Below are 24,481 nucleotides of genomic sequence, written 5' to 3'. Positions count from 1 at the left end.
TAGCTCAAGCCAGTTCACTTTTATAAAATTGTTGTTACTAACTGATAACATAGTTTATTCCTTTAAATTTAGCGTATTTCCTAAACCGTCTTATATAAAATTGTGCATAATTGCACCTGAGTTTACAAGTGTTGATGGACGGACACACACACACACACACACACACACACACACACACACACACACACACACACACACACACACTGCTGATATATTAAAGTTTCAAAAGTTCCATTGCCTTTGCTGCCTGAGTTGCTGTTGAGTATACATTTATGGTAGTGCTGCAATGTTTGATCAAGATTACTTCATTTTTGTTGTTTTGAGCTAACACAGATCTAAATCAACTGTTAAGTTTTGTAACTACACATGCAACATTCTTCTTTGTTATGTAATTATTTCTCTATTCATAGAGGTACTGTCCCTTACATGCCTCACTTTATCTCTGCATGTGCGTACACAAAATCTGCTTCTCAGTAGTAGCATTACATCATTTAAATTAGGCTTAAATGGGAAATGTGACCAGATTTACATAAAAAAACAATTTAGTAATGTGTCTGTGGTGGAGATCTTTAAATGAATACTATGCTCTCCTTGTGTAAACTCATAACCCTTATAACACAACCTCATAATCACATGCTTTGTTTATAACTTCCACGCTCAAAAACACTATATGGCCTATATGGTTGCATATATGGGAAACTGCCCACACTCTTATAACCTTTAACACAATTTTATTGTATAAAAGATATGGAAACAAACATCATACACAAAAATTAATACTGAAAGCTTAAAGCAGAGTTTATGGATGATGACTAAGGAAATAATGTTACTCAGTTTATTTTTTAAATACAAATAAGTTTACTCAGTTTCACTCACATGTTTGTACACATACACGAACATTCAGCTATAATATATATAATACAACAGACATTTGTAACTTCAAGCATACAATATTATCAAATATATCACTCTTCTCCAACACTCAGCTGCATTTGACAGTGTCTTTAAACAATTCTCCAGAATGAATTGACCCCTATGGGTTTGTTCATTGTATCACTACAGGCCAAATCAGGCTTAACTTCTGCTGAAATGACTGTGAGAATGATGACAGTTGGATTGCTCATTAGCTATAAGTAGGTGATATGTCACAAAAATTATAAAATGAACACCAATTACAAAAATCGACTGAGGCTCTTGTTGCCTATATATGGAAAAATTTGAACTTGGGGTAATGATGTGGTAAGTAATGTGCAGATTGTATCTGGTATATGAATCATAATACAACATGACCATTCAAAAATCCAAAGGAAATATCTTCAGTGGAAAGTACATTATGACAGCTAACAGCTGCCTGAAACACAGCAAAATTATTTTTGAACTAAAACAATACACATCAGAAACAAATTTTTCAGTGCAGATAACTTAATTTTACCAATAATATATTTTCTGCAGCCTTTCTGAGACGTGTTTTGCAGCTATGAACATGTTTGCACTTAATTGCAAGACAGAATCAGTAGCCTCCCCACTCCAATATTTATAGCTCCTTTCATTGGAAACATGCATTCATTAGTCAATACTCAGAAGATGGAACAGAAAGGCACTGATTCTTTACTGTTACCAAGGTCTTGATCATGGTGATTGTATTGTTAAATACAGATTTATTAACTTACATATATAATTTCATTATACAGCTTACACAGTCTCATTAACACCATAACATTATAATAGACAGTTTTCAACATCTATTACATCATTACACATAGAAATGAAATATTTTTACAAAAGTGAATGTACAATAATACTGAAGGACAGTATCAGTCTGTAGACTGATGAATAATGTTCCATAGCTTATAGTGCAGATTAAACTCTACACATAGCAGCATATCATGGCTGGAAATCAGCATGTTGATATCAGGTTTGTTTCCTTTCCCTTACATCAGCTATTTCTGATAATAAGGTAGATGACCCATTCTGTATGTGCTGAGAGGAATAGAAGTAGGAGGATGTTTTGTACTGTAGATGTCCTCTGGTTCATATTCAACGTCATAATATATTCCACTTTGGTTCTGAAACAAGGAAAATTTGAAATTTTTACACAGAGAAACAAACATAATAACAAATGAAATCTGCAATTTACTAGCAAATTTACTCACAATTAATTATTAATGTATTTTTGAAAACATTTCCTGAAAAGGAAGAACCTATCAAAAAGGGATTTCTGTTATTAATGCAAATATAATATTCAGGACATCTTCAGTATTATTCATGTGTACTGTGGCTCAATAGTATTAACTAATCCTTAAGAGTATAAGTGCTGCAATATGTTTTTTACACAGCAGCTTTTATGTACAGAAAAATTGATTAACAGATTATATGAGAAAAATTGCTATAAATACAAGTGGTGGAAATGATTAGTTCTGTTCCTGTTTTTCAGTACATTGAACAGATTCATAACTGTTTTATAATGAACAGTCTCTGTATATGTTTCTTTTTCTTTTTGGTACATTTGTCAGTTATTCTCCTGTTGTGTTGATCTGTGAATATGGTTTTGAAATAAAAAATTAGTACTTGTCAGACTGGGGTATCCATTTTTGTATGGGAATGTGCTAAGTTCAAAAATCTAGTTCTCAGAGCAGATTATGGAGCTTTTGGAAAGCCAAATGTTATTTGATGTGCGTAACGTACAACAATGATACAGGAAATGAAAAAAAAATATAGGATACTTTTCTTTGATGGCACAAACTTGAACAGCTGGAGATTTAAGCCTGAAGCTCTCTTAAGTGAGCTTATGTGTTGTCAAAAGACCTTAAACTAAAATGTTGGAGTTTATCAAGATGATACAGCTGAACAACCACCACAAAAGAAAAGGTTTGACTCAAAGAATATCATAAAAATGACAGGGAGTGTTTCCAAAACTATGTGGGCGGGTCATGAGTCATGCTTGGATTGCTCAGGTAATAGAGCACTTGTCCATGAAAGACAAAGCTCCCAAGTTTGAGTCCCCAGTCTGGACGTAGTCTTAATTTGCGAGGAAGTTTCATGACAGGGAATGTAAGTCACAAATTTGTCAGAAACAAACGGAAGTGAAAACAATTTTTCTTTATCAAATGATACTGGGAGTTATTCGGATGACTAAGAAGAGTAGTTACTGGATAACTGAACATTTGAACATTTAGCTGATGAATTATTTGTTAAACTAAACTGAGGGAAGATCCAAGAAGAAATAAAATTGCTAAAGCAGGTGTGCTTATGTTAGTGCAAAAAGTTGGAGAAATCAATGTTGAAAGTGCTGTTTTCAGAAAGAAATTCTGAATAAAAATAAAAGATGTTCTTGTAGTAAATAAATTAGAAATGGCTGGTTATCACATTGACTATAAAAAGTCAGTCAACTAAGTTCTAAATTGTAATGAAATTATAAAGGAGATAAGCAAAACAGGATTTGAAGTGCATACTCTCAAGCAATGGTCTACAAAAAGCAAAGTCTTCAAATCTAAAAGCAAAGATGTGAGCTGCATGGAAGGTACTGCATACTCATTCTCATTTACAGGCAAGATGATCACTTTAACTGACTGACAGGGAGGTGCTTAGTCCTGTAATACATGAGTCTTTTAATGGAATAAAGTATATAATTACTTTCATTAATACTCATACTCACCTTACAGTACCTTAGTTTACATTCTTCAATAAAAGTTGAATTTTTTCATTATTTTAAAGTATTTTATGGAATAGCTACTACTTATTTTAATATGAAAATCAGCACACTTAGATGTTGTACTGGTCTTGAAGACATTCAAAATGGGATGAAGAAATACTTCAAAGAAAAGGGCAGCAATTTGGTTTCTCATGAAAATCAAGTGGCCAAAAGATTACATCATACAGTCATTGAAAAATCTCACAGCATGATTCTTGGAGGTGAATGTGGAAATCAATTATGGTCAGATGCCATAATGATAGTCATTTTTATCATTAATATTAATCCTATTTATGATTTACATGAAGAAGAAATTTTGGCAATAGGATGGTATGGATGGAGGTCAAATTATGAAAAACTATAAATTTGGATGCAATGAACAACATTCCAAAGTTATTATTGACTCATAAATTTTAAATCAAGTCATTAAGTGTTTCATGACCAGTTATTGTCCTGAAGGTTACAGATTCTCATGTAAGGAAAAACATAAAATTGTTCCTCGAAGATAAGCTATTTATGCAGAAGACAAAATTTTTATTTTATGGATGATGACTGAGTCATAGAGACTGTTCAAATAGATGAGATGATGAACAACAAAGTACAAATCAAGGACATCAAAATAAAAGCAATTTCAAGGAAACTCAGCAGGCAGATTAAGGAAAACTAGAGCTCATAACTTCAAAAGAAATCAGTTAAAAAGAATCTCTGTGATAAAATAACATAATAATAATTAGACTTAGATACCTGTAGATCTATGCTGCATTGAGTTTGAATGCAGAAGGGTATGGAGAAGATTAATTTAGAATTTTGACATGGTGAGGAGAATGGACAAAGGCAATTAAAGAAGAATTAGACAAACTGGTTTCCAGAGTAAGATAAATTAGAGTGTCTTGCATCTAACTGGACATACACTTACACATTACTTCAAGCAAATGAATACTCAAGAGTGCAGTGAGATGCATCCAGAAATATTGAAAGGTACAAGGCATATTTATTTATCAAAGGCTGTACACTTTTCTGTGTGCGATGAACACATGTGGCTTTTTTATGGCTTAAGTGCATTCCTACACAGAGATTTTATATAAATTTATATCAAACATATAAATTTTGTAGAAGGACTTGAATGTAAACTTAATAATAAAATGAAGTAAATTATATTTCAGTAATCTGAAGTTGATAGATACCTCTATGTTCTGAGCTTTTATTACTTGAATATTTACCTGAAATTTCATGTAGATGATATTCTGTGTGCTGGCATTGTAAAATCAAACAAATGGATGTTTAGGATAAATTAAAAAAAAAAAAAATTGGATAAGAGAACTCAGTGATCCAAAACCCTCCTTGGGATTGATATACAGAGAAGAGACAGAAAACTTCCTTAGTCAGTTCACTTGCCTCCAAAACTTTGTGAAGAGGTTCAATATGGAAGATCCCAAATCTTTAAAAATGCCAGTGGAACTCAATCCTAGTAAAGATGTTTGTGGAGTTATGGCTGAAAATGAACCATACAGGGTGCTGATAGGGTGTTTGATACATGAAGTGAGTGATTCAAGAGCAGATAACAGTGATAATGTACCTATTTTAGCAGATATAAAAAAAAAAAACACAGACAGATGTTTGAAGTGGGTTCTTTGATATACAGCATGTACATAAAGTCTAGAAACACTTTCAATTATTTATTGCTCAAGAACCAAACATTGTGCAGATATCATACATATGTCATTTTGAAGAGAAACCCTGAAAGTTCTTTTTCATATATACTGCCACAGTGTTGTTTGGTAATTTGCTGGTAGTCAGCCCTAGTTGCAAACACAGAGCTGCCACATTGATAGATCGGCTGTGGTACAGAAGGGGTCAGCTATTTCGTGAAATGGCCTCCCCGATCACCAGATCTCACTTTTTTCTGTGGGGACACATTAAAGATCTGATGTATGTACCTTCTCTACCACGTGATGTAGCAGAGCTCCGGGAGACAATACAGGAAGCAACTGCCACAGTCAATGATGCCATGACAGTTGACGATGCCATGCTGGGACGGGTATGGCAAGAATTTGATTACTGTATGTATTGATGTCTGCCTGGTCACTCATGGTTCGCATATTGAGTGTTTGTAAAAAAAAAAATTTCGAGTTTCTCTTCAAAATGCATCTGTACAATGTTTAGTTATTGTGCAATTAATAATTGAAAGTGTTCCCAGACATTATGTACACCCTGTACTAAAGGAACAACCGATATTGACCTGTTCATAGGAAGCAAAATTCAAATTTTGTTCCTTGTCAGTTTCATCCTAAGTGGAGTAGTTCAGAAGACAGATGGTCTACAACAGGATACATACTTCAGATATTTGGAAATACTGCCTGGAAGGCTAGAAGAAGACATATTGTGTTTTTGTGTTGCAGGAGAGATTAATGAAACTGAGAGAAAACTGATCTGTGTATATTTTTTGAAATTTCTATTCAAGTTTGTGTAGCCATTTATGTTTAAGTATGATAGACTTGCTATCTTTTGGTCTGGATGCATGCCATGATTCATTTGGGAAGGGTGTCACAAAGCTGTCGTAAATGGTCCTTGATATCCTGGATACTGACACTGGGATGGAGCTGATGTCCAAACCAAGCTGTCCCACATATGTTCTGTCAGGGACATATCTGGGGATCTTGCTAGTCACAAGAGTACATCAACATCACCCAAACAGATCATTGAGACACATGCCATGTGCAGACAAGCATTGTCTTGTTGAAAAATGGCCACATGAAACAAAACACCTGAGGATGCAGGATGCACATAATGTACCACTTGCTGTCAAAATTCCCTCAGTCGCTACCAACCATGATCTGAATTCATACTCAAAGGCTCCCTACACGATGACACCCAGAGTAACACCTCTGTGTGTCTCCAAAACATTGGCCACACTCACCAATGATGGTCATCCAGGGTATTCCAGAACCTTGATTCGCTACTAAACACGATGTGATGTTATTCATCACCAGTCTATGCTTCCCGATCATGGCAACACTCCAAATGGCTCTGAGCACTATGCGACTCAACTTCTGAGGTCATCAGTCGCACACTCCAAATACAGTAATTTATGTTGTGGTGTTAATGACAGTCTATGCACCAGATGGAAAGTCCCTAGTCCAGCCACTGCTAGTTTCCAAACAATGGTGCGGTATGACACAGAATGTTGCAGGGAGTCCATTACTTGTTCTTGGATGCCAGGCACAGATATGAAGGGGCTACAGTGTGCTGGGTCCACAATAGGGTGATCCTTCTTTGTGGTGGTCAGATGAGGTCAACTGGAACATTGACAATGAATATGCCTAACCTCACAATTGCATGCAACCCTACATCGGGCCACTGCCACATCTGAATATCCCACAGATTCAGATATTGTACAATTCAAGCTGACTGGCTGGAGACCCACAATGACACCTATTTCAAAATCTCTCACATGCTCATAATAGTATCTCACATAAATAGGTGGAATTCCTGTGCCCTTTACAGTGATCACCCAACACCTCAGCTGTTCACGCCACTTACATATCCTTCCAGGCCTGATAACAACACTAAATACAAGCAACACTAATGCAGTCTGGTGGCTGTTCTATCAATCACATAAAACTGTAACTCAAATCATTTACATTCACTGCAGTGACATTGCATTTATGAATTTAGATTGATATGTCTTCTGGATGCTTCACTCTTTTTGTCAGGCAGTATATTTCCACATACAAAGATCATCAAGGATGCAAAACATTTTTAATTGGATGAAGAGGTTATGGCAGCTGTATATGGGTATTTTTCATTCTTTTTAAATTCACAAATGAAATGGAATTGAGGAAAAAGTTGGGCAAATGATACCAGACTACATGAGGACATCATTGATTGATAAATGACTTATTTATCTATAAATCACCTATCAGTTCCAAAACATGAACTTTCTGTCTTGCCCTTGAAATATTGTTGTAACTGTGCACTGTATGCATATCAATCACTTAATAAATATTTGGTTTATTATTAAAGTAGAACTTACAGCTATAGATGATCTGCTTTTTGGTCTTGGCACATGGAAGTTTCTCCCTAGTAAATCAACTTGGTCTTCTTCTTCACTGCTGCTAGAATCTGCAGTGTGTGTTCCTTTGAGGCTCATAGCACGTGATGCAGCAGAAGTTTGACACTGCTGTATGGAAGGTGCACGGTTTGGATAACCAAACACAACAGATGATGGTCGTGTAGGTGCATTCATTGTGTCAAGCTGCTGGGAGAAAATAACAAATGTACTTTAAAAAAGGAGAAGAGGAAGGACTTCTTACTGTAGTGATCATTATATCTTACAGTATGTACCGGACAGAAAATTAACTTATGAAAACAATGACATATTGACTAGCCAACATAACTTACAGGAGACAAAATTTCAAATACTACCAACATACACATTAAAAACTATTGAAGCTATCAGAAAGGTTAGCTCTTTTCTTGAGGAGGAAAGAAAGGTACTTGACCAAACCCCAGACCTTTGGATTGTCAGTCTGGCATTTACCTGTCGAGTCATACACTCTACCACAACTTCATTTATCACTCACAGCATGTAGAAAAACACAGAACTACTAACAGCTGACTTGAAAACATTCATTTAATGGCATCTATTAACCTAAAAGATATTACATGGCAGTAAAATTTGAATCTCAACACATCCTCTTAACTTTTACAGACAGCTATAAATTAAGAACTGAGGTTTGCATTTGTGGTTCTAAGAAGTCCAAGTCCTTCAACAGATTTCTCGTGCTTTGGTGCTGGAAGAGTCTTTGTCAGTACATCTGCCATTATAACTTCTGTTGGCTGATAGTCCAGTTTTAGTAGATGCCCTTTTAGAGCCTGATGTATTAAGTGATATTTTATATGAATGTGCTTAGTCTTTGAGGTGAAAATTTGGGTTATGTACTAACTTTCCATCTGGCTGACTGTCTCTGAACAGGGTGATGTATGACAGTTTTCATAAACGTAACTCCTTCATAAGTGTTGACAGGTGAATCACTTCCTTAGCTGGTTCAGTGCAGCTGATGTACTCAGTTGTTGGAAGAGCAATGGCTCACTGCTTGCATGAACACTATGAGATTGATGATCTGGATAAGGTTAAACTGTAATCTGTAAATGACTTCCTCTCATTGTTGTAACTTCCGCAATCAGAATCTGTGTAGCAAAAGGTTCTTTCCTTATGCTTGATGTAGGGCAGTTTATTGTTTATGGTTCCTTTGGTGCATGTAAGGATTTGTTTAGCACTTTCCAGTAAATGAAAATATGATTGTTATTTTACTGGCTTAACTTATTGACTGCATAGCATATGTCATGTCAGTGGTTGGTGGTTTAGGCTGATAAACAGTGAGGTCATCAGTGTCCTTCCTTGTAATAAATACAGATGAGAGTGGTGATGAAAGACAATGAAAAAATAATAATAGGATCTAAATCCAAGCGGTATCCTCATACAAGTATGTCAGTTTGAATACCGGTGCACATGTACATCAATGCTCCAACCAGTTCTCTGAGTGGATGACACAATGAAGAGCCAAAGAAACTGATACACTTACTGAATGTTGTGTTGGGCACCTGTGAGCATGGAGAAGTGCAGAGGAATGATGTGGCAGGGACTCGACTAATGTCTGAAGTAGTGCTTTAGGGAACTGACACCATGAATCTTACAGGGCTGTTCACAAATCCATAAGAGTGTGAGGGTGTGGGGATCTCTTCTGAACAGCATGTTGCAAGGCAACCCAGATATGCTCAAAAATGTTCATGTCTGGAGAGACTGGTGATCAGCAGAAATGTTTAAACTTAGAAGAGTGTTCCTGGAGCCACTCTGTAGTAATTCTGGACATGTGGTGTGCGCCAACTGTAATACCACTTTCAAACTCACTTAAATCTTGCTAAGCTGCTGCAATGGCAAAAGACACTTGTTGCCTTATATAGGCATTGCCAACCACAGTGCTGTATTCTGCCTATTTATGTAGCTCTGTATTTGAATATGCATGCCTATACCAGTTTCTTTGGCACTTCAGTGTAAGTACCATCTTACATTCTGCTATCTGTTGCATAAAAAAATGCTCCCAGTTTCCAATGGAATCCTTACTGACTTGCAGTCATCCATTCGGAGTTGGTGAAAAACTTCTCTGATGTAACCATTTCAGCACAATGCAGTTTTGTCAACAGATTGATTCACTTTGACACACAGATAGTATCTTATGGCACCAAGATTCTTTACTTCAAATCTGATAAATAGTCCTTGATTTGTTTTTTTTCCCTTCCTGGGTCTGATGAAGTGATTATAATGCCATCTACATAAATAAGAAGGAAGATGGGATGTTTTTCTTCACTGTCTACAAAGAAACATGGATCTGAATTTGTGAGTTGCAATCCAAGTGATGTTAGAGTTGCATTCAAGCTGGCATACCATTGCTGAAGAGCCTGCTCCAGCCCATAAATGGCTTTTTATACTTTATCACTAGATTTCAATGTATGGAGCATGACACTTGCCTTGTTGACAATATGTTTAACTTCCCCCATATCTTTCATCTTTTGTAGGAATTTGACAAGCAAGTCCAGCCATTCCATGAATATTTCTATGTCAATATCACCATTGAGAAATGCAGTGGTGATATTAAAATGTGAAACATGCAAGTCAAGTTTGAGTGACCAAGCCAATACAAATGTTTTCAATCTGTCAACTGGAGGGAATGTTTGCACATAGTCAACTCCAGGCCATTGCATGAATCCTCATGCAACTATGCTTGCTTGTCTCCACAGCAAAGATCCATCACTTCTGTATTTATTTTTCAAAACAGTTCTATGCTCTAATACCCTTCCATTTATTGGCCTGTCTACAATATCCTAGGTATCATTTTTCATTAGTGACCTGATTTTATCATTTACAGCCTCAAACTACTCTCAATGGTCTAGAGAAATAATGCATTATTGATACTGATCTTTGTTGCATTTGAATTAGGTTAGTATCATCAACTGAAATATCTGATTGGTCTACACGTGCACAAACTGTTGAGCAGATGTGATGCTTGAAGAATTATTGTCTTCATCACATGATAGGTCATTTCAAGATTGAATTCTTGCCCTGCAGTCATTGGAAGCCTGTCTTCTTCACAGTCACTGAATGCTTCATCATCTGACAATGGCACTGATTGTGTTTCTATCATCACTGAAATTTCCTCCAAAGAAATTCATGTTGATCCCTCCTCTTTGGCGACGATCTGGTACATCTTCACAGAAATCCATGTAAGTTTGTTTGGTCTAAAAACTGTAAAGATCAAAGAACTTTACATCTCTTCACATGATGCTATGATCTCCTGGTACCCACACACAAAAAGCTTTCCAATAGTCAGAATAGCCTACAAAAATCCTCTCTTTGACTTTAGGGTCAAACTTTCCTTTATTTGGTAATTTAACCAGGATGACTAATCTTCTGATGAAATCTACAAATATGACATTGGTCAGGTTTTTCTCTGCAGTAAATTCTCACATGAAGTTCCACTAAACACTCAATTAGTTAAACAATGATTTTTTTGCTGTGTTAATGGCTTTGGCACAAAATGATGTAGTGCTGACTCAAACAATGAATGGTTCAAACAATCCTGCCAGAAGAACATCTGCAACTGAGTATTACAGTAAAGGTTGAAGATACTGCTTCAGTTGTAAGGAGCTTTTTCATGTTTCAGTGCTTAGACTAAGACCTGTTTTGGGCTATTACATGCTCATCATCAGGTGTGATAATTTTGTGCTGTGACTATGAGTGCCGCGATGGAGAGTATAGGACATGGTGTACCAGCAGCAAGCACAGAGCACAGAGAATCCATGCTCTGTCCTTGCTGGTGGTATACCGCACCCTATATTCCGCATCATGGTACTTGGAGTTGCAACACAAAATTATCACACCTGATGGTGCTCATGTGATAGTCTGAAACCGATCATGGTCTAAGTAAATAAAAAAAAAAACCTTACAACTGAAGTAGTATTTTTGACCTCTGTTATAATGAATGGTTCTCTCGTTCAACAACACCATTCTGCTGCATTGTGTAAGGGATTCTTGGGCGTCACTGTATTCCTGCCTTCCTGAGGACTCCATTCTTTCATTGCATTTCTCCACACCATTGTCTGACTGAAAAAATTCAATATTATGACCAGTCTGATTTTCAACTAGGTTTTTGAATTCAACAAATTCGTTAACAACTTCTCCTTTCATAATTTTTCGGTCAGCAATGACACATCTTTGGACTATTTTCTTGTAAATAAAACAAGTTAACAACTTTGTTTGCAGTCACTTTGATTTTAACATTAACATCTCACATAACTGTATGAGTTTTCTCAAATGTCACTGTGCGGTTGCTGTCCACAACTTTTGCGACTGAAATGAGTCTGGTTCTGAGTTTTGGCATGTACAAAGTGTTTTTCAGCATTATGGAGTTGGCACAAATGGGTGTGGTTGTGTTGCAAATGTCTCCCTTAGCTGTTACTTGTGTAGTATTGTTGTCTGCAAGCTTTAAATTCTCTTGCGTTTCTGTCACATGTGTGCACAATTTTGGATCATTGTTCATGTGTAATGTGCAGTGACTGTCTATGCACCAAAAAATGTTGGAGTCACAAAACTTTGGGACAAGCTTGCATACTTAATTTCTTCTTGAAAAACACACATATTGTTTCTGCCCCTTCTTGTTACAAAAGGTGCATTTGTACACTGATTTTCGTTTTTTTGTTTTTGTTTTGATTTTTGTTCTCATTTGTCACTGTCACTCGTAGTACTTTCTGGATTGCTCACAGAATGATTACCAGTATGTGACGCCACAAGTTATTATGGGATAACATTTATTGCAGTAAGATACCTAGACATGGAGCCCGGTGAACGTACAAGAGGCTGCTCACTTGTGTCTTAGCCATGACTCATAGCATATCTGCCCCTACTAGCCAGTGTGAGAATGGGCTTCTGTGTAACTTAGAATGACTGTATATTCATAACCCCTATGAATCTAAATAAAACATATTAAATATTAACTGATTATTTTCAAACTTGGTATACTATTTTTTGTTATTCAGAAGATCTCCTCCAAATTTCAAAGCTGTACATATAATAGTTTTGGAGACTGAGAAAATTGCCTAAAAACCACCAAACAGACACTCAGGGTGAAAAATTCAGTTAGGAATGATTACAGTTTGTCTTTTGTTACCATTTGAAATCATTCAGAGTTCTCAATATATCAAATCAATTAGTTTGGATTTTTATTCTCAAAACTTTAATTATCCTTCATTTTGTAGTATAAAAATTCAGAAGAAACTAGTATCTGTTTATTATGTTGTTGCGTGAATAAATGAGAATGAGTGAGAGGGTGTGTGTGGAACATACGAAAAAATTCAATATTATATTATGTACAACATTATGTAATTGGAACATGGGAAATATGTAATTTACCCACACTGCTGATGACGTATGACTAGGGGTGATTGCTTTTGTAAGAAGGCAGCCAGAATATCAGTTTAAAGTGCAATCGTTTTCTAAATTATTTTCAAGATTAATTTTATTTCATTTCTTTTTTTATTAAACATTGTGTTAGTATTTGCATTTTGGGATGACATAAATTACTTTCTGAACAGTGATTGGCTTAGGCGAGTTTTGCCATGAGAATGATCTTGAAGGACCATTCTGATTTGTCTGTCAGACTAATCAACCAATCAGAATTAAGTAGTACCCACCCACAACTAGTTAGATATGCTGTGAGTGAGGCAGCATCGGGAGAGTCGCTCTCCAGCTTCGGATGCGGAAGGACATGTTAAATGTGATGATTCTCATTATGTGTAAAATGATGGAATATTCAGTTCCTCACATTTAATAAATGTTGTGACTAATGCTGATGTAGTTACGAACAGTTTAATGAAAGTTTGGAGTTTCAAGAGTGTCACGTGTGAACTTTTGGCCTTTATGAAAATTCCATGTGGTGTATCCTGTATTCAGTTATGGAGTATTTGGCGAGCAGTTTCTTTTAAAGAAACCTAAAGAAATGGACTGAATGTGAAACTCAATTTATAGTAGTGGATCTGTGACTGTGAGATCATGTCATCAATTGGGTCAGACTTGTGTAAATTTCTGGCTGCTTTGCATGTGAAATTGGTTGTATGAACTGTGAACAGAAAACTATAGATATGTTAGTTAGGTAAATGCAGACTTGATAGCCCATTTTCATGTGTGCTAGAAGCAATAAAAAGGCTTATCTACAAATTTTTTGAACATTTACTGTGAGAAAAAATGCACCATATCACTACCCGAAATCTAGATATATGTGAGATTGCAAGAACTGAAATACTGCTAGAGTTAACGCGGACTTTGCAGGAAAGATATCAGGTGGCATTTTCTTCAGTGCTGCTTTTTTGTCGTCTAGTAAGTCTATGCTTACAGAGTGAAGGGACATTGAACTGAGGTAGGTGGATGTTTATTTTGAACAATACGATGAATGATTTTTTTAACCCACCCCGGTGCAAGTACCCAGTTTAACAAACATCATGCCACTTGCACCATAGCTGTCTTTCTGAATCCTTGCATTGTGTTCCTCACAGATTGTTACTTTTAGAGTCTTGACATCTGGTAGATTGTCATGGGGTTCAATAGCACATTTAAAACTGTCATAGATATTTGGAGGACTGTAGAGCAGCATTATTCACAATAAATCACCATTTGTGTCAACATACATTGCTTGTAACTTGTCCACAGCATCAAATAATTCAGTAAGATGTTGTGTCACATCACCACTAGATTGCATTTTGTGAAGCATGAGGTGCTTCAGTAGCATTGCTTTGCGAGCAGGTCTGAATGCAAAGATCAATTCAACTTTAAGCCATAACTGACATTATGTAGTGCAGTTCTTTACTTGTTTCAGCTCAGTGGGATTGATGGATAAAAGCAAATCTGCTTCTCCTTTTCTATCTGCAGGTTTCTATCAAGGTTGAGAAAAACTTGGCTATTAAAAAAAAACTCAACCCAGTGGGTTAAACTGGAATTTTATTGTTTTCTTGTATTAAAAATTAAATAATTCAGTTCTTATGCTGGCAACCAGCAACTTGCACAATTATCAGAATCCTTTGCATAAGAACATGGTTGTAACAGATAACTCTGAATAAGCCCATGCTAACATTAGCAAAATCTTGGACAATGTTATAACTTATAAAGATGCCAATTATCTTCTTTGACAACTGTCAGAGGTTTTCAGGCATACAGTACATATATTGCACGGTTGTTGAACTATGAATTGATCTTTTAGAAAGTCCTCATAATGAGCCCCATCAGAATGTAACAAAAAAAGCTCTAGAGCCCTTTCACTATCTTCCTAATATGTTATATCCAAAATTCAGAGGAGAAAATTAGCTGCTGAAAAAGAATAAAGTGCAGAAAACTGGTTCATAGAGACACAAATGAAGAGGACTGCATGTGTTATGTCTTTTAGGACTGCTTATTCTGAATACTTTTCTGCCATTATGTTTTCTGATGCATTCATAACACAGTTCCATCCCCATGCCGCAGGGAAATGTAATAGGGCTGTTATTATTCTCTACAGGGTGGTCCAAAAGTCTGAAAACACCCTGATAAAAACCAAATGGAGTAACAAACAAGGAAACAGAGTCCCTACACACAAGGAATGGGAAGGGGGAAACTTTATAGGCTATGCCACCATGCACATAAAATAAACATGGAGAATATGACACAAAATAAAATTTAGCAGGATTTCAAATTGTTGTGGGTGATTGATTTGTATCAGGCATATTTCAGTACATTGGTAAGTTTGGATCAAGAGAATAATAATTATGGACTAGTGACTGCAGCTTGATAATACTGTTTCTCAAGTAGAGACTGACATCATAATTATGCAAGAGAACTACATCCAAAAATCTTCTCATGAAATTCTTCCAACATTGAAAGTCATGTACATCATGCGGCTGTACTTGTGCTGTCAAGCCCTTTGTGATCACCAGATAAACAAGTCCATTGTCCTCAGGTATGATGCTCTATCTATTTTTCCCCACATTGACTACCCCAAGAATCTAACAATAACACAGATTTTTCTCCCTCAGTGGAAAAGAAAACCTCTTTCACACTTCTTTTGACCTGGTCAGAAATTTACTTACCAAGTTTTGGTGCTGTCACAAGAATCAGTGTGAAAAAACACTTTGAGTGTCATACCCAAGGACAAGATCCCAAAAGGCTCAATGGCACAGGTAAAGCCATTGGACCTATATGGTATTCAATGCTGGAAGAACTTTGTGAGAAGATTTTCAGATCTTGTCCTGTTGAATGATTATGATGTCAATCTCCACTTGAGAAACAATATAATCAAGCTGCAGTCACTAGTATATAGTCAATTCTCTTCACCAAGACTTAACAATGTACTGAAATATAGCTAATACAAAGCAGACTATATAGGCAATTAAGAATCCTGCTGAATTTTGTTTTATATTGTGTTCTACATCGTGTATATTATGTGAAGAAATTTTGTTCATTTTATATACAAGATGTTAAAAAGATGTTTTAAGCATTTTTTTTACAGATTATTATTACTGTAATGATTTTGTATCATAATAAAGTGTTAATTATTATTTTCAGTTAACAAAATGCATGTATGTGAAGTAGTAATCTAAAAAACATAAATGTAAAACATAAAATAACCATCAGTTTAAAATATCCAACAACTATAAGTAAACAAAGAATTATAATAATGATGAATGTTTAGATATTTTAATTAGGCATGTAGAAAGTACTCTGACACCACATTGTGTACAGCTTATTTTTCAATATGGTACTTTAGAAACCAACTCTATTACACATGGATGTGTGTGACTTGAAAGTTTCTTTTATTTATGTTGTAACACAAGTTTTCATATTTCAAAATTAATTAAATGTGGTGGGTTACTTTTCAAAAATTCAGATTATTACAAAAGTTGATTATGCAGTTTTCAAGAATGTTAATTACACATCAGTTTGTAAATAAAAACATTTTTCATATATAATCATTCTGAAGATATTCACTCTACATCTAATATGCCAAGTTGTATGTTCCACCCTTTAAAAGTGACATTGGGACAAACAAAAAGATATGTATTTATTTACACTTGGGAATGTCCCTTGTCGTGTTTTTTATCATAAAATGAATCTTGGTAATTCTTTAGCAAGACATTGATGTTCATGATACAGATGTTTTTGTGCAATGAATCTTCTGAGATGAATTCACATATAAGACAACATATTTTATTTTAAACAACATTGTAAAGTAAAAGAAGAGTACTTACGGTGTAATGGTTGGCTTGTGCCATTGCACCTGCTAACTGAGCCCATCGCAGTCTGTCTTCAAGAGTCACTTGGTAAGGTGGAGCACCAACAGATGGAGTTTTCACAGCACTGCCTGCAGCTCCCATATAATCAAAGACAGGCGACCCTACTCCAGTTACTGTCTTCTGCTCCTTGCTCCAGCGACGACTGGAGAAAAAGTTCATCACATATCACGTCATCTTTAAAAGCTGGAAGTATAAAAACTAACCCAAAGTCATTTAGCCCTCCCTCTCTAGGCATATAAGAAGATGTTTCACTTTGCCAAAAATATTGCCACTATTTTATACTGTGTGTGTGATGTTTTAATACACTGTTACTGTTGGCTTAGTAAACAAAAGCTTATTATCAAAAATTTTGGATTCTGGGACATCTGATGCTCACTCATTTTCAAACATGTTGTGAAATGTAATGTCCAGAAACAACCTTATACAAACAAACTTTTTGTCCATTATTAGCAATATACATTGCTGTAGACTTTTCAATAAGAATGTTATTCATAATAGTGATATTGCACTGTAAAAATTAAGAAAAAAACTTGTGTTACTTATACATATATTTTTTATTATTATAAATATTTTAACAATCAAACCTGAAAAAAAGTGTTACATAAATAAAAACTTAGAATAAGAAAACAGTAAATCTAAGGTGTGGCACCCTGTGCATCTATTTTTACTTTCATCTACATCTACATCTACAATTTTACTCCGCAAGCCACCCAACGGTGTGTGGCGGAGGGCACTTTACATGCCACTGTCATTACCTCCCTTTCCTGTTCCACTCGCGTATGGTTCGTGCGAAGAATGACTGCCAGAAAGCCTCCGTGCGCACTCAAATCTCTCTAATTTTACATTCGTGAACTCCTCGGGAGGTATAAGTAGGGGGAAACAATATATTTGATACCTCATCCAGAAACGCACCCTCTCGAAACCTGGACAGCAAGCTACACCATGATGCAGAGTGCCTCTCTTGAAGAGTCTGCCACTTGAGTTTGCTAAACATCTCCGTAACACTATCACGCTTACCAAATAACCCTGTGACGAAACGCGCCGCTCTTCTTTGGATCTTCTCTATCTCCTCTGTCAACCCGACGTGGTACGGATCCCACACTGATGAGCAATACTCAAGTATAGGCCGAACGAGTGTTTTGCAAGCCACCTCCTTTGTTGATGTACTACATTTTCTAAGGACTCTCCCAATGAATCTCAACCACAGAGGCCAGATCTGGAGAGTACAGAGACTGAGGCAGTGCAGTAATTTTGTTTTCTGTGCAACAGTCACGCACCAACAGGGATGAATGTGCAGGCGTGTTATTGTGATGAATTGTCTTGCCACATTTCAGGCCCTTTCCTTCTCACATTTTCTCGCAAGCACCACAGCACATCATGATAGTATCATCAATTAACTATTTGACCCTGTGGTACAAATTCATGATGAACTAATCCTTCAAACTATCATCATGGCTTTGACATTTGACCTGACATGACGAGCATTTTTTGGTCTTCGAGAACCTTTGCCAACCCATTGTGAAGACTGAACCTTGGTCTCAACATAATAACCATATACCCATGTCTCATCACCAGTCATGATTCTCTTAAGAAACATGTTATTCTCATTTATATGAACCAAAAGTTCTTCACGGATTGTGAGTCAAAGGTCTTTCTGGTCATGACTAATAAGCCGTGGGATGAACTCAGTCACAACAGAATGCAGTGTCAGGATTACAACATGATCCAACTGAAATGTTACATTCTTCAGCAATCTCTCATAGAGTCAGTTTTCGATAATCACACAGGACTTTGTTGACGTTCCTGACATGAGTGTCATTGGTAAACGTCAGAGAGCGTCTTGCACGAGGGTCATGTTTAACTTCAGAACCATTCACAACTTCAGAACCATTAACAACACTGGGTACAGCTTAAGCACTCATTATTTTAGGCTTCCTGCATCAGTGGGTATGTCTCTATAAATGTTTTCATGCAAAATGTAATGCAGACGCGTTGCTGCTCTAACTCTGCCGTCTCGAAATTCGCAAACTGTGTGACACAATGTTCTACTCAGTACAGCACTGAACAATAACTAACAGACATACAACAATAAAACTTCTGGCAGTTACACATTAAGTACAGGCATGTGCAGGGATGCCAACCGCATTTCGCACTAACATGCCATTGGTGCAAAATTATGAACGTTCCGGAATTCTTTGAACAGGCCTCATATTTCATGAAATCCCACCAGATATGCAGTTTTTGCTGAATCAAACATGTAATACCATGAGGAGGTTTATTGTTTGAGACACTGGACTCATTTGCAGGCACTAAGATAATTCATTACAGAAAGATAGAAATAATTGCTCCCTATAAATGCAAATATTAAGATGTAAATGGAAACATTTCTAAACTAGCATAGTAGTTTATATTGATATCTTTATGCTATCATCTTTCCATTTTACATATGGAATAAACAATAGTTACAGAGATAAATTGAAATACTGTTGGTCTGACATTGCTGTAGCTGTACACTGTGATAATTTCTACCTGAGTGTTCTGACAATATCTTAAACTAAGTATCTGCAATTGATCTAATGAAGTGTAAATGGTTTTTGGACTGTTACATTAATGCTTTGGGCAAAAAAAGTAGTTTTTATTATAATAAACTGATATGTTTCTTGAACAAAAGCAACATACATGAAGAGATTAGCAGACAAGAGTTCAGCTATAACAACCAGTGATTTTTCTCTGGAAAAAAAAGGTGCTGGTGCTCACAAAGGAGGTGTTATTCCAACAACTTCCACAACTTTAACATATTCTCCAATGTACACTCCTTGTTTATAGACCATTCCTTACTTTTGCTATCAACTGCATAATAACAAAAGTGGTGCAGCCATAGATCTACACATTTGTTAGGTTTCAACTGATTGAGAGGAGGCCATATCATCCTGATGAACAGGAGTGCAGAAGTTGTTTGTGCAAGCATAGATGAGCTAGATGAAGTAACTATAAGAGTCATTTGAGATTTTCTCTCCATTCTATGGAAAACATTGCAATTGTGCCCAAAGTGCGCTTCAGAGGAAGTAGTAGGTATGGGAACTTATTTTCTTGAAGATATTCACAAAAACCATGAAGCATTTCTCTTTTATTTAAGTGAATCTTGTGGGCTAAGCTCCTAATTTCAGCTTCACCAAATGTAAGATGCTTGCCAGGGTTTTCTGGTCACTAATTTAAAATCTTGGTGCTTTCAGAAAAATTAACATCATCTCCTTAAATCAGAATTTACCTACAGCTTCTTTCAAACTTTTATAAAAATCAGATGAATTAATTGTAGAACTGTGTTTCATTTTTGCAGAGTTTGGTCCTTTTGAGTTTCATGGTCTCCTTACTTTAACGAAAGGTACTGTAGTTTGGACCAGAATTTTCAATTATTTCTTCAAAAATATGGACAGAATTCATTATCCTCCTGTGTGCTTTATACAAGTCAATAAATCTCTCTTGCAGATTTAGACTTAGTTCACTATGTTCTTGGAAAGTATCACACACAAGGTCCAAATCAAGAACAAACTGGCATTATGTCTTTTTTTTTTTTTTTTTTTTTCAAAAAGACCCTCTTAAAGGTAACAATCTGTTCTGCTTCTTTTACTGTCTTCTTTTACCTCCTGAATAAGGTGGATGAGGGCTTCACAGTCTTGCCACAATGCAGAAACAGTGTGAAAGCTACACTCATGCTCATAAATTAAGGGTAATGTAGATACATGGTGAAACAATGCTCTGATGGGCAGTTTGCAGGTTTAAACCACCTTAGGGGTATGACCATGTGGTGTATTTGACCTGCAGTCAACGCACGGTGGCGCTGGCAGCAGTCCACATATGCAGAGGTGTAATGGTGCATGTCAGAGTACGGTGCAGCGGGTAAGTGTGCAGACGTTTTCAGAAGTGCTAATGGTGACTGTGTGTTGAAAATGGCTCAAAGTACAAATATTAATGATGTTATGAGGGGTAGAATACTAGGGCAATTGGAGGCTGGTCAAACACAGCAGGCCATAGCACGGGCCCTCTGTGTGCCACAAAGTGTGATCTCAAATTATGGTAACAATTCCAGCAGACAGGAAACGTGTTCAGGAGCTACAGTACGGGATGTCCACAGTGTACAACGCCACAAGAAGTCCGATATCTCCCCATCAGTGCCCGCAGACGGCCACGGAGAACTGCAAGTAGCCTTGCTCGGGACCTTACTGCAACCGACACACAGTCTACAGACAACTGAACAGACATGGTTTATTCACCCATAGACCTGGAAGGTGCATTCCAGTGACCCCTGGGCACAGGAGAGCCCATGAAGCCTGGTGTCAAGAACACAGTACATTTTGATTGGAACAGTGGTCCCAGGTTATGTTCACGGACGAGTCCAGAAATAGTCTGAACAGTGATTCCTGCACCGAGCGAGGTGGCGCAGTGGTTAGACACTGGGCTCGCATTCGGAAGGACGGCGGTTCAATCCCGCGTCCGGCCATCCTGATTTAGGTTTTCCGTGATTTCCCTAAATCGCTCCAGGCAAATGCCGGGATGGTTCCTTTCAAAGGGCACGGCCGACTTCCTTCCCCATCCTTCCCTAATCCAGTGAGACCGATGACCTCACTGTCTGGTCTCCTTCCCCCAAAACCAACCAACCAACCAACCAACCAGTGATTCCTGCCAGGTTTTCATCTGGCATGAACCAGGAACCAGTTACCAGCCCCTTACTGTCCTTGAAAGGGACCTGTATGGAGCTAGTGGTTTGATGGTGTGTGTGTGGGTGGGGGGGGGGGGGGGGGTTGGGGGGGGGAGGGGGCATTATGCTTGGTGAACGTACACCCCTGCATGTCTTTGACAGAGGAACTGTAACAGGTCAGGTGTATCACGATGTCATTTTGCACCAGTATGTCCGTATTTTCAGGGGTGCGGTGGGTCCCACCTTCCTCCTGATGGATGATAACGCATGGCCCCACCAAGCTTCCATCATGGAGGAGTACCTTGAAACAGAAGATATCAGGCAAATGGAGTGGCCTGCCTGTTCTCCAGAACTAAACCCAATTGATCAGGTCTGGGATGCTCTCTGTTGACATATCGCTGCACCTCTTCAAACCCCTAGGACATTTCCGGAGCTCCGACAGGCACTGGTGCAAGATTGGGAGGCTATAACCCAGCAGCTGCTCGACCACCAGATCCAGAGTATGCCAACCCATTATGTGGCCTGTGTACGTGTGTATAGTGATCATATCCCATATTGATGTTGGGGTACATGCTCAGGAAACAGTGGCATTTTGTAGCACACATGTTTCAGGACGGTTTTCTCAACTTATCACCAATACCGTGGACTTGCAGATCTGTGTCGTGTGTGTTCCCTATGTGCCTATGCTATTTGCACCAGTTTTGTGTTGTGCCACATTGTGTGGAACCACATTTTGAAATTATACTTAATTTATGAGCATGAGTGTAGGTTCAACCAAGTGAGTGCTTAAAATTCTGCCAATTTTAAGAAACTGGAGCTCAGGAGTCACTACACAGTTCTGTAGCTCTCTAGCATTCTTAGTTGAAGCATGATGAGTTACATGAAGTTTGTCCATGAAACCCTTGAAGCAGTTTACTCCTGTCACTCTCTTCACTGCGTCACTAACAGACAACTCAAGGAGATGGTTGCTACAGTGCCAGAAAACAATAGAAGGAAACTTCTCTTGTATAAGCCTTCTTATTGTATTGCAGCTGCATATGATAATCCTATTACATCAAGGAAAAGACTGAATAGAGCTGAAAATTTAGGAAAAACTACATGAATAACACCCATGAGTGTGTATCTGTTACTCACAGTTGTTGATTCATGAGTAAGTAATTGCACTTTGTCCTTTTTCTAATTTCATTTGTGATGTGGCTCACAATGTTAATGCATGCATTTGTAGAGTAAATATATCCCACATCTACACCATTAAGGACATCTAAATTTATTTTGTCTTCAGAGTTGTTAAATGACTGATTTCTCATCACAACTTTGCTTCTTTGTTGTGAGATGAAGTACTTAAGAAAACTTTCTTTGGTATTTAATTTTTTCCTTCAGATGTTATTTTTTGGCATGCTTTGTGCCACACACACTGTGCCCTCTACTAAAATTTTCATTCCCATCCATTTATCAATGGCTCGAGTTCCCACATCTCAGTATAATTTATAACCCAAAAGATTTTATTTATCTTACAAAAGTATTTTTTTCTGCAACATTGTCTAATATTCAGACCAGTCATAATGAGAATCTTTACTATCTTGTACAAGTGTAGGTTCAACAATTTCCACTTCTTCAGCCTTCCTTTTCTTTATTAATTGGCATAAACAAATTACTTACTTTACTCATTTTGATGAATAATTTGCACTGATGTAAGCTAGATTGACTCAAAACTAATGTGAACAGCTCTCAAAAATGTGCTTGTAGAAGCAAAAATACCACAGCACAAGAAACTCCAATGCAGCAAGTGAACTGAGGACACCCTCCCATTTTTGATACTAACATGTAAGGAATAAGATTGGAAATATATTTCATGTAGATAGTGCCATCTACCATGATATTTCTAATGAATTTTTTTCTTGTCTGCGTACACACCCTGATCATGTTAGTACAAATCTCATAAATGCAGATCACTGACTTATTAACATTTGAATTTTACACAAATAATACAGCTTACAGTGCATACAAGTAGTGAGAAATTTCTCAGATTTTACGTTTTACATAGAGCATTTTGCTCTAAAGAAATTGAACACTTTTTAAAAAATAGAAAAAGGAGCCAGTACTGCTTACTATTTGTGTAACACGAGAAAAATGTGCTGACTACAGTAATATAAAATCTGAGAAATTTCTCACTACTTGTATGCATTGTAAGCTGTATTATTTGTGTAAAAGTCAAATGTTAATAAGTCAGTGATCTGCAGTTATGAGATTTGTACTAACATGATCAGGATGTGTACACAGACAAGAAAAAAAAATTCTGGATTTTTCCTGGATCTCCCGGTTAATAAAGCACTTTATCTCACCTGAAAATATGCTTTTTCCAAGGTGAAAACACATTTTTTCCATGATAAGCAACAGTGTAATTTCCCTCGGAGTAAAAACATCAATCCTTTGAATGGTAAAGGTTTCATACACCAGCATAGACCTTCCTGTCATTTTAAAAACTCGGTACGCGAAAAAGAAAAAGGGAAAGAAATGTGCTTTGGAAAGATCTTTGATGTGCAGCAACATGCATAGTGCATATTTCATATTACAATACAATGCATATTTTCATATTACGAAAGTATAAATTTGAATTCCACCAAACACAACATGTTGATTTCCAAAGCATTGAAATAGAGATTGCAATGCGCTATTGTAACCCAATCATAGGTCATGTCACATGATCTCACCAGCAAATGACA

The 24,481-nt window shown here is 36.9% G+C and overlaps 1 protein-coding gene across 2 annotated transcripts in view; it reads right to left on the bottom strand.

Moving 5' to 3' along the window:
* Nucleotides 1–834: 834 nt before the first annotated feature.
* The window catches only part of LOC126469985 (mucin-6-like), a 283,915-nt gene continuing 260,268 nt past the window's right edge, over nucleotides 835–24,481 (bottom strand). Inside the window, exons 13-15 of one of the 2 annotated variants that reach the window (XM_050097429.1) lie at nucleotides 17,018–17,204; nucleotides 7,725–7,949; nucleotides 835–2,066 (exon numbers count right to left, since the gene is read on the bottom strand). In XM_050097429.1, the coding sequence (XP_049953386.1) occupies nucleotides 1,941–2,066; nucleotides 7,725–7,949; nucleotides 17,018–17,204 (538 nt within the window). In that variant the 3' untranslated portion in view covers nucleotides 835–1,940. The remainder of the gene's footprint in view (nucleotides 2,067–7,724; nucleotides 7,950–17,017; nucleotides 17,205–24,481) is intronic. The other variant, XM_050097430.1, reaches the window with a different exon arrangement.

This window comes from Schistocerca serialis, chromosome 3 (assembly GCF_023864345.2).
Source record: "Schistocerca serialis cubense isolate TAMUIC-IGC-003099 chromosome 3, iqSchSeri2.2, whole genome shotgun sequence".
Taxonomy (NCBI): Eukaryota; Metazoa; Arthropoda; class Insecta; order Orthoptera; family Acrididae; genus Schistocerca; species Schistocerca serialis.
This window is presented reverse-complemented; position numbering and strand designations above follow the sequence as displayed.